General features: G+C 46.7%; 1 protein-coding gene across 2 annotated transcripts in view; it reads left to right on the top strand.

The window, feature by feature from the left end:
• Window positions 1–12,281, top strand: part of Phactr1 (phosphatase and actin regulator 1) — a 285,223-nt gene that overhangs the window by 216,174 nt on the left and 56,768 nt on the right. For both annotated transcript variants that reach the window (XM_059263123.1, XM_059263120.1), the window contains exon 6: window positions 5,974–6,295. In XM_059263123.1, the coding sequence (XP_059119106.1) occupies window positions 5,974–6,295 (322 nt within the window). The remainder of the gene's footprint in view (window positions 1–5,973; window positions 6,296–12,281) is intronic.

Raw genomic sequence — 12,281 nt, 5'->3', positions numbered from 1 at the left:
GAGGGCTGCATCTCCCAGCAGCCCCAGATCTGTCATCGTAAATGCCAGCGGCAGAGTGTGTCCTCTGGCAGAATGGATGAATGCCACATATTAGTAGATGCAAAGGGATTCAGTCAGTCAGTCGCTATCCAGGTATGAGAAGCAATTTTATCCCTGAGTTTTCCCAGCTAATGAGACTGAAGTTCAAACCCTCAGTTCCTAATTCTGTCCCCCTAGGTTTTTGTAGCATGAGGTGCAATGCACATCCGAGTCACACACTGGATCACAGAGAACATCTCCTCTTTCCAATCACTCCCAAGACTTTCTCCCGCTTGCTGGAGAGTGTAGTGCCAGAGCACATGGCACCTCAAGGGCCTCCTTGACGCCCACTGTCCCACCTCAGGCTGGGAAGCATCAGCATTGGTGGATTTTCAGAGGCGTGGCAAGAGTTCCTGACAGTAACATTGCGAATGATGCATTTCCCAGAGCAAGGTCATATAGTAGCTGACTTTCAAAGCAAGCTGTGGGTGAGGCGGGGAATGCGTCGTGGTGCTGATTGCAGAGTCAGGTCTGCACTGGTGAATTCTGGTGGCACACCAGGGACTTCACTGGGGGTCTCTTATCATAGACCCTCTGTTCACTGGGTCTGGAGACCTTGTAAATTAGGCAAAGCTGCCTTGTGGAGGATGCCCAGAGGTGACTCAGCCCTAGGTAGTCAGCTCAGGCCTCTTAGTCCCTCAGTACCTAACAATAAAGCTGCATGTATTAACCTATTTACTCCTGGCAGTAAACCTGCATGATAGGTCATATGGCCAGCCCTTGCAGGGGTGAGAAAAGCGAGGATGGGAAGAGTGAATGTCTTGGGCAGAGTTCCTGGTGGCGAAGCTGGAGTTAGAGCCCAGCTTTTCTAAGTTCTCTACCAGTAGAGATTTCACCAGTCGGCTCCACCCGCAGCCTGTAGCAGAAACCTCCAGAAGCCAGCCGGCTCAGTGCTGAGAGGAGCAGCTAGCTAAGTCTCCTCGGACAAGTCTTGACGCACTCTTCATCTGTTGTGGGACAGAATTGAGAAAGGAAGTGCCTTAGAGGGTGGTTCTCAGGCCCATTTAGATATTAATTACACTTTGATTTGGACCTCAATCGTGGAAGAGAAGCCGGATGCCAGGTGCCACCCCTTCCCACCGACCTGTAGACATGATAAGGAGAAAAACAAAACAACATTGAGCATCTACTATGTACCAGGCTCAGTTCCTGATGGTTAGCAAGATGTTGAGGAGATGGCCACACTCGGTGTGATTTGATCAACACATCACAGCTACCCACTACAAACAGTATCTGCAACAAGTCAAAAAAAAGAACTGTGGTGGACTGCTGGGATGAAGGGAGGCCCAAAACATATGAGTGTCCTAGGCCAGCCTTGAGAAGAGGGCTTCCTATGGGAAGTGTTCAGCAGTGGTGATGGTGATAGCAACGAGAACTATAGTTCACACCTACTGGGCACGGTGCCACCCAGTTTCTATGTCTTACCAGTGTCCGCAAGTCATGTGCAGACTAAAAAACAAAACACGAAGGAGATGGCTGTGCATTTTGCTAAAAGCTGCCCGTGCTTTGATAATGTTGTGCATCTTAACATTTTTAGCTCAAGGGTTCTGCTTCTTAGCCCTGTAACTTGTGACATGCTTGCACAGTGTGGCTTCCGTTGATCTCTGGGCACTTGTTTACAGGGAGATTCCATTGGAGACCCTCACCTCAGCCCCTGAGCTCTGAAGGCGAGGCTTAGAAGCGAGCCTTTCCCAAGCCTTCCATACCCAGAAGCTGGTATCTTGAAAGAAAAGCATTTTTAAAAATTAAATGTTCAAGCTAGTTTTTTTTTCAGTATTCATATGTAAATTCCTTTAACTTCAGTTGCTGGCGTAGCGGGCTTTCTTCTGTTTGGATTTTATTTCATATTTTACTCTACCTTGAAAAAAGGTGTTTACTTGAATGTGTAAAAACAAGAGTATTTGTTCTCCCTTCCTGAGAGAGAGCTCCCTTCAGAGCCATCATATCTCAGGGAAGATGAAGCCGCAGGCGGCAGACACAGCAGAGCTCCAACCCAGCCAAGGAGCATGCACATGCGCAACTGCTCTGCAGCAGGCGCCAGGGGCAGAGGGAGTAGAAGTGTGCTGCCATTTGCAGCATCTACTGGGGGGGGGGGACGACACAAGGAGGGAGATAGATACCTCTTTTCATTCAAAAAGTTTGGTTGTTTTTTCATACCTTGAATAATATTATTTTATGCGCTAGTCAATACTATTTCAGAAATGCTCAAGTCAATTTAAAGGTTTCAGAGCTGGTAAAATGGCTCCATGAGTAAAGGCACTTGCCCCGCTCCTTGAAGACCCAAGTTCAACCACCAAAACCCACATAAAGGTAGAAGCAGAGAACTGACTCTGCAAAGTTGTTCTTTGACTTCCACACCTGTGCTGTGGTACACATACCTCTCCATCCTTCACATATCACACATACACACACACACACACACACACACACTAAATATAAGTGATTTTTAACTTAAAAAGCTGTGTCAGTGATCTTAGCTAACAAGAGATGTACTTGAATAAGATGGTAAGGATGCTGTAAGTTGAACCTGTTTGCTGTACTCTGGGTAAAGAGACAGTTACATAAACATGAGGTGTTGATTACATTGCTTATTGTATGAAAATCACTTAGAATGGTGGTATCTGGCATATGGTTAGTAAGCATGGCATAAGTGAAATATTCCTCATCTAAACCTTCAAAATCTGAAATATTTGAAAATCCAACATTTTTTAGTGCAGACGTGAGGCCACACGTGATCCTGCTTGATGGTTCATTTGTGTAGGAACCTTGCTTCATGGACAATGTTACTTAAAAATCTCTGAAACTGGGCTGGAGGGATGGCCCATCAATTAAACTTGCACACCACCCTTGCAGGGGACGGACACAAGTTAGATTCCCTACACCCACATCAGGTGTCTCAGAACTGCTTGTAACTCCAGCTGCAAGGGGATCCAATGTCTCTGGCCTCAGAGGGTACCTGTACACACATGCAATAGCCTCACAAAGATGCACTCATAGTCTTAAAACAAATCTTTATAAAAATTTTTAATACTGTATATAAAGAAATATATGAAATGTGAATGAATTTCATGTTTGTGCTTGGGCCCCATGCCCAATACATGTATGTATGTGTTCATAGTCTAAAATGTGGAACAATCTATGTTGAAATATTAATGGCTCCAAGCATTTCAGATAAAAGCCACTTGATCTGAGCTTGACTTAAATGTCTGTCACCCTCATTACTACTGTTATTGTTAATGTCAACTCCCTGTGTATTCTCTGTATAGTGGGGAAGGCACAATACAACGAGCCAAGTAAGTTTGGGAGAGGATTTCTCTGAATTAGATCTGGAAGACAAGAATAGCAATTGGCCAAGAAGACAAAACAGAATATCCCAAACCACAAGAAAGAAATATACCAAGGCTCAGGGTATGGAAGCCTCAGGCAGTCAAGGACATCGGAAGTCGGGAACGTAGGGTATATGCAAGGGGTGTGCTGAGGACGGACCACTGGGTTCCAAGGAGAGGAGGGGAGCCGTAGCACTTATTTCCTGTTCCACAGCAGACAATGTGCTGAAGGAAAGGAACCCAGAGGAGGCTGAGGAAGACCTCAGCAACTTCCACAGAGATCATGAGTGAGCACAAAAGCCACTTGGCAGAGGGTGGAGACCTGAATTGGTGGGGTACCAAGTGAGCGAAGGCGATTGGAGGAAAGTGGTATGTGTCACACAAGTGACTCTGCCCAGAGGCTTTCTGGGTACCAAGGAAGCATTCATCCACAGCAGAGGTCAGGCAGACTGCTTGAAGTGTGGGCCTGGAGACATGAACCAAGCAGCGGACAGCCTGTGGGAGGCCTTGGATGAGTTTTAAACTGAGGAGCAGCCCAGTCCTGTTTGTGCTCCAGCATGAGCTAGCTGGAAGGGCACAGACACCAGGTGGAGAGAAACTGAGGACCACGACAAGGAGGCTGCACTCCTCCATGGTACACCCTCCTTACGTGACTCTCCTAGACGAGCTCAGCCCCACCCTCTCTGGGGCCAGATGAATTCAGAGAATGCCAAGCAAGAGGACTACAAGATCTCTCCCAGAATGCTCTCTGAGAGCTTGTCTGACCCTGACCCCCTCTCAATGTCGATTGTGTCTGGGGAGTGTTAATGACACTGTCCCAGAACCAAGGGCTTGGTTCTACTCCAGAATACATTAAGTCTTGAGAGCCACCATGATGGGACAAGTGACGTTCTTCAGTGTTTGGTTTTGTGTTTATTCTCAGTTTGGTTTTGCTGCTCTAGTGTGGAACCCAGAGCCAATGAGCCACGTCCACAGCCCTTGGGAGAGCAGGGGTTACTGTTGGGTTTTTTGTTTGTTTGTTTTAATTAGTTTTTTAAAACTAGCATACAGAGTAATAGGTTTAATTACAGAATTTTCAAGTATACTTGACTTTTGTTGACCTTTTTCTCACTCCCTTCCCCAATCCCCCTCCTCCCTGCTTACTGCGCCTCCTCCCAGCAGTTTCCCTTTCATTTTCATGACATATATTATGTATTATATTACCCTCCCTTCTGTGTCTTCCTATCCCCCAAAGTGTTTTCCCACTTTATGGTACTCTTTCTTATTCCATAAAACACGTGCACACACTCACAAATGCACACTCATGCTCATAAATACATGCATACATGTACACATTCACAAATTCACACTCATGCTCATAAACACATGTACACATGTACACATTCACAAATGCACACTCATGCTCATAAATACATGCACACATGTACACACCCACAAATACACACTCATGCTCATAAACATAGGCACACATGCACACATTCACAAATGCACACTCATGCTCATAAATACATGCACACACAGTCACACACATGTTCACCACATGCACATACATACAGACTCTCACACACATATAAAAATTAAAATCTAGGCTTCATATACGAGATAAAATATACAATATTTGTCCTTCCGAATCTACCAAGCTCTTGGATTTTTTTTGGGGGGGGTCTTTAGTTTTTTGCTTTTGTTTTTGTTTTTTTGAGCCAGTGTCTTGCTCTGTAGCCCAGGTTGGATTTACCTTGCAATCTTCCTCCCTCAGCTTTCTCCAAGTGCTGGTTCATAAGCCTGGGCTTAGCCAGAGGGGCCACTTTCTGGTGGTTTGCTGTGCACGACCTTTTGTTCATGACCAAAGTTATTGGGAAAGTATATAATTACCTTCAGTTGTGTGTGTGAGGTGTGTATGATGAACTCCTCCATCCCTGAAGGCCCCTCCCTACAGCTTGAACTTAGTGTAGTTGGTCATGAGTGGGCCCACCAACCCAGCAACAATGCTCACACCTCACCCCTACTTGGTGGGCCTGAGTCAGGTTCTGCAACCGCTAAGTCTCATAAAGCAACTTCTCGGTGACAGATAAGGAATTAAGGATGGCAGCATGGTCACTTGTAGGGAGGGACTTGAACATAGTATTGGCTTCTGTCCCCTGTCAGTATAGGTAAGTTGTGCCCTGTCAGCTGAAAGGATGTGTTACTTTAACAATGACAAACGTGTAGTGGCGCCCACGTGGCAATGTAGTCATCGTGGTAGGTCCAGCGAAAGGTTTCTTTATCAGCTCATGTTTCCTTGGCACACACCTTCCTGATGCCACCCTACCTGGGCTGCTGAGGAGCCTTGGTTGATGGGCCCTAAGACCCATCTCCCATCCCCTCCAGATTCCAGAGTAGTCTGGCCAGGAAACAAGTTAGTAAATGTTCACTGAGTAGCGTTCACACTTTGCTGAGGCCTTAAGTTGATGCGTGGTATCCAGGAGGCCTATCTCTGTGGCTGTGGCCCCAAGGTGCACACACAGGATGTTCTGGGTTTCATCGAATGCTCCCCATCTCACATCTGCTTCCCACCCTCCTTCTGCTGCAGATCCTGGCGCCCCTGTGAAATTGCCTTGTCTGCCAGTGAAACTGTCGCCTCCGCTACCTCCAAAGAAAGTCCTGATCTGTATGCCCGTAGGGGGGCCGGAGCTCTCCCTGGCATCCTACGCAGCCCAGAAGAGCAGCCAGCAGGCCGTGGCCCAGCACCACCACACCGTCCTGCCATCCCAGATGCAGCACCAGCTGCAGTATGGCAGCCATGGCCAGCACCTCCCGTCCTCCACCGGCACCTTGCCCATGCACCCCTCGGGCTGCAGGATGATCGACGAGCTGAACAAGACACTGGCTATGACCATGCAGAGGCTGGAAAGGTAACAGTGGGAAGGGGATGGCTTGAGAGTGGGACAGGCTGGGGATGATAGAGTGTGAAGCCTCATTCCTTTCCCTTTGAAGAACATAAAAAGGCTTCCGAGGAAAGTCATGTCAAACTTAAGTATTAAGGGAGGTATGGGGAGTAGTACATTTCCACTGTCAAACTACTGAGTAATCACGCTTACTTTTTGAAAAAGATGAGGAGTGGGTAAGGAATAGCCTTGCAAGCATAAGGACCCAAGTTCAATCCCCAGAGACCATATAAAAACAGTCAGGCACAATGGTACATGCCTGCAGTCCCAGCAATGAGAAAGCAGAGATAGGCAGACCTCTTGGGCTCACTGTCCAGCCAGCCTAATTACTTGGCAAGTTCCGGGCCAGGGACACCTGTCTCAAAAAACAAAGTGGGAGGTACCTAAAGAATGACATCACCGGCCTGCTCACACACACACACACACGCACACACACACACACACACACACACACACACACACTCACTCACACACACACAGGAGTAACATGTACACATATGCTCACTTTAGGCCATTTTGAGAAATAATGTGCACGTGTGGTCATTAATAATGGTCTCCCCTGCCCTGATGTGAGCAAATGGGGAGAGAATAATTTTATATTTTGTGAATGTTCTGTGGTGTTGAAAATGGTTTAAACGGCACCGTTCCTGATGGTGGAATGCCGGGACTACAGCTACCTTACCTTGTGTCTGATGTCTGGATTTCCCAACACGACTCCCAGGCACACTGCTCAACCAAGCTCCCTAATGACAGGGAGAAAGTGTTTCCATCTGAGGTGAGGGGGTTTATCGCCAAGGGTAGTGATGGCTGTCTACTGCGATACACAGATGGGAAAATCGTGGTCTAGAAGACTCAGTGTACATCTACAGTAGAGAGCCAAACACAGGTTTACCGTGGGTCACCTTTCTGCCTCCCAGCCAAGTGATACATGCTGGCAAATAGCTACCTCCAAGGGAAGCTGTTGCCTCTAACGGTTCTGACTTGATTTCTTTTGATAACAGTTACCATGTTGCCAAAGAAAAACAACAAAATTTACCTTGGTCCCTTGCCATTGGTTCCAACTCCCAGTATTGTTAATGAGGGCAATAATAGCTTAAACTTGGAGTGACACCTTGAAATACCACACATGTGCACTGTCAACCATATCTATCACTAGGGAAACTGAGTAAAGGAACTAGGAAAGGTTGAGTAAGTTCCCCAATGCCACCTACTCAAAGGATGCCTCACAAAATGCTCATTACCCATTTGCACCCACACTGCAGAAATTAAGAACACACTTTTCAATACTTTTATAGCAATTAGATGGGATCTTTTTGTCTGTTGAATGTTAGAAGGCTTCATTTAAAAAAAACTTTATTGCATTTTATGAAAACATCCATTTGTGATAGATTGGAAATGAAAAGAAATAAAAAAAATCGATGCTTCAGGGAGGGGCTGGTGTGATGGCTTAGTGGATAAAAGCACCGGTTGCTCTTGCAGAAGACCTGGATTTGGTTCCCAGCACCCACACGGCAGCTCACAACTGTCTGTAACTCCAGTTCTAGGGGATCTGGTGCCCCCTTTTGGCCTCTGTGACACCAGACACGCATGTGCTCCATATACATGCAGGAAAACACTCATACACCTTCACAGTGACTCTGAAAAGAATTGTTATTTTCATAGACGTGTTTAAAAATCAGTGTCCTGTACAGCAGGTTGAGGGAGCAAGCCTTCAAGCCTGGGTCTTTCTACCCCACGTCCTAACTCTCTCCTGTAGCTGTTTCCTTAAGACATCAGTCCTTTCCTTAATCACATCAATCCGTGTGAGTTTTGGGTTCCTACGACCACCGTTCAGGGTATAAGTTTTTGTGACTCAGATAAATTTTGATTTTCTAAAGAGACATACTGGAAATAGCATATTATGGTATTACTAAACATATTTTCACTTCAAACATGCCATTTCACAGTATCTGTGGGTATTTGTGGAATGTTTCCCTCAAGTTTAGAGCCATGGTACCTCTGTATTAGAGGTATTGGATTGGAATCTTTAACAAAATGAATCAAAAGAGAGCAGACAGAGGAGACAGGGACTATCTACACACTTTGCACCACCCTGGGCCCTGCCGCCTCCTTGTGCCTCCTCAACGGTCACGCAGGCCAAGGCACAGGGTCCCTTCATGCAGCAGCAGCAGCAGGACAAAGAGAATCAACACATCCACCATTTTGGCAAGATGTCCTGAGAGAGAAAATCCTTTTCCCAAATAAATACAAATTGGAGAGATTTTTAAGCATCCACATTGCCTTTTGGGAGTTGGGGAAGGCTCTGAGAGCAGAACAAGGTCACAGGCCTCTTTGTCCTGTAACAAGAGAACTGTTGTCTGAGGCAATGCTTCTCACCCTTTCACTACCTGAAACTTCCAACATGGTGTCAGCCTTCCCCTGTCCAAGTCTCACAGAAAAGGAATTATTCCCTGTCCGCCTGACAGTTTTCAGGGACCCCAAGTAATACTGCAAGGAGAAGAACTATTTCTAATGTGACAGCTGTGCTTGGGAAGAGCAGTGAGTCTTCCCACAGTGGTGTCATCACTGTCCCCTGACCCGTGTAGAGCATCATTGCAGAATTGTAATCCGATCCTGATGATGTGTCACCGTGGGAATCAAATGAGGCACTAAACAGCATTGGGTTTTGACACGTACTTTTGTATAAATAGTCATCTTGCCTGTGAAAGGGAACTTGAAGGCAGTATAGACAACTAACCCCTGTCCATATCACATTTCTGATTGTCTTCTAATCCCTGCTTTGGGGACTCTGATGAGTTCCAATCCCTCATTCTCATTCTGGAGATAGTTTGATTAGGTGATAAAGCTTTCCCTGTGTAACACGGACTTCCTTAGCCTCAATTCTGGTCTGTTTTTTCCCAGGAAACGCTTTCAAATCTTTCAAAATACCTATAGTGTTCTCTGCATAAGGGCTTTTCTAGACCTCTTGACATCTTGTGCATGTTTATCTGAGATGACCTTAAATCTTCTCAGATTTTTACCCATCTGACCCTGCCATGTAGTTTATTTATAGTTTAGGCTCACCAGGTTTGGGGGTAAGGGCATAGAGCACAGGAAATAAAAACTTGCATGGTCTGTATTTATCCACAGTGCCTAATACGGTTCATATTTGTCTCACCTCATGGTCAAGTGAATGTGTTCCAGAATCAGGATCTGTATCTCAGACACACTGCTTATCAGCAGTGGGACCTGAAGTGTGTCGCATTGCCTCAACAGGCTCTCATTCCTCATCCATAAAACAAGGATAACACTAACAGACCAGCCCTGTTAGGGCTCTTTGTGAAGATCAAATGGTTTAATCAGTCCTAATCAGTCATATCATTGCACAGCATACCATAAATGTCCAATAAACGGCAGTGAGCATTAATCAAAATTATATAGCACATAAAATTTTTCTCCGGTGCCTCTAAAAGGCACATTGCAAATGGATTTGATCCAATCTTGTTGGAGACTCTGTGTGTGTGTGTGTGTTCACACACGCATGTGCACACTTTCACCAGTTTCCTTGAATTACATAGTCTTTATTTCTCTCCATAGGTGGTTCTCGTCTTTTTGAAAAGTGACGTTTTACCATTTTAAGTGTTATGCGGTGGTTTTTTTTAGTTTCACTCTACAGTAAGCTCTGTGATCTAATTGGCATTCCTGGTAGAACTTGGACTTTCGATTTTGGCCAGCCACTCACTTTTTCTGAGGTCAATCCATTCGATGATCTCTGTGCTCTCATTTCCTGTTGGCAAAATGAAGTGGGATATGAAGGGATTCTAGAAAGATCCTCAAAGGACTGTGTTTTTAAAGAAGTCTTTTCTTCCTTGATTAAAGGCAGGTTTGTACCTAGCATTGCTCACACAGAAACCCAGGGTCATCCATGGCAAGCCCCACATCTGACTGTGAGCAAATCCTGTCCACTCTGCCGTGTGGAGGTGTCTGCATCAGCCACCCTGCCCCCTGCTCCTGACACTCCCTCTCCCAGACCTCTGTTGCCCTCACCCATGTTGCTGCAGTCCCACCCCACCTGGCACCTTCCCCTTCTCCCCCTCCCCACCGCAGTTCTCAGAGAAAGAGTGCAGCCCACTCGGCGGTTCATATACATGTTTGCCAGGGGGTGCCACGAGAGGTCCACAGACGGGGTGACCCAAACAACGGGGACATATTCTTTCCTAGCTCCAGAAGCTGAAAGCCCAAGATCATGGTTCCAGCATCCAGCAAGGGCCTCCTTTCTGAGTCATCTCAAAGGGGAAGATGAGAGAGTGAGAGTGGTCAAGGGTGAGAAATGGGGTTCCATCTGCTTTATGATGAATGACCTCTCATAAGGACACTACCACCTTGATCATGACCATCTATTCATGAAAGCTGAGTCCTCATGATCTAACTACCTCTCAACATGGCTGCACTGGGGGCTAGGTTTCTAGTGAATGGATTTGGGGGAACATATTCTAATCATAGCCCCTAGCCGTGGGAAGGTCCATCAACAATTCTTTGCTGAGTAGCTGTTGTGGAGCCGGTTTTGTGTCTGGTGCTGGGAGAGAATGAAGACAACAGAGAGGATAGCTTGTCTCAGCAGAGCCTGAAATCCCTGGAAGGTCAGGCTGAGTGAGTCCATCTGCAAAGGGTACAGGGTGGCAGCCATGCTTACAAGAGGACTCTCAGCCGTCTAAGGGGAGGGGCGCCTCAGGGTAGTCTTCTCTGTTAGCTAAAAGAGAAGGGTGGCCGGATGATGGGAGAGAACATTCTAGTCACTTCAGAGGAAGTAGCAGTACACTCTCTCCAAATGGGTGAATGAGACTTTCCATATGAAAAGGGGCTGAAGTTGGCAGTTAATGCTCCAAGTTTTTAGAAGGTTGGCTGTAGAAAATGAGAATAAATGAGTGATAATAGAAGGTTGTAATCACACGTGAGGAAGAGCCTCAGCACCATTTCTTAGAGACCTCTAAGAAAGTTTGGAAAGGAGAGACGGTGCATACCTGTAAACCCCAAACTCACGAGGCAGAGCAAGATTACAAGTTCAAATCCAGCCTGTACCACACAGTGAAACCTGTCTCGGGGTAGGGACGGGGAGGAGGAGGAAAGAAACAGGGGAAAGGAAGAAAATCAGGAACAAAATGGTAAGGTGTCTGCCAGGAACAGTCCAGCAGCTTCACTAGTGACCTACACATCCACATAGCAACAGTCCAGCAGGTTCACTAGTGACCTACACATCCACACGGCAACAGTCCAGCAGCTTCACTAGTGACCTACACATCCACACAGCAGCAGTCCAGCAGGTTCACTAGTGACCTACACATCCACAAGGCAACAGTCCAGCAGGTTCACTAGTGACCTACACATCCACACAGCAACAGTCCAGCAGCTTCACTAGTGACCTACACATCCACACAGCAGCAGTCCAGCAGGTTCACTAGTGACCTACACATCCACAAGGCAACAGTCCAGCAGGTTCACTAGTGACCTACACATCCACACAGCAGCAGTCCAGCAGGTTCACTAGTGACCTACACATCCACACAGCAACAGTCCAGCAGGTTCACTAGTGACCTACACATCCACACAGCAGCAGTCCAGCAGGTTCACTAGTGACCTACACATCCACACAGCAGCAGTCCAGCAGGTTCACTAGTGACCTACACATCCACACAGCAGCAGTCCAGCAGGTTCACTAGTGACCTACACATCCACACAGCAGCAGTCCAGCAGGTTCACTAGTGACCTACACATCCACACGGCAACAGTCCAGCAGCTTCACTAGTGACCTACACATCCACACAGCAGCAGTCCAGCAGGTTCACTAGTGACCTACACATCCACACAGCAGCAGTCCAGCAGGTTCACTAGTGACCTACACATCCACACGGCAACAGTCCAGCAGCTTCACTAGTGACCTACACATCCACACAGCAACAGTCCAGCAGGTTCACTA

This window comes from Peromyscus eremicus, chromosome 5, assembly GCF_949786415.1.
Source record: "Peromyscus eremicus chromosome 5, PerEre_H2_v1, whole genome shotgun sequence".
NCBI lineage: Eukaryota > Metazoa > Chordata > Mammalia > Rodentia > Cricetidae > Peromyscus > Peromyscus eremicus.
The sequence above is the reverse complement of the archived record's forward strand: the minus strand, read 5'-3'. Positions and strand labels throughout refer to the sequence as shown.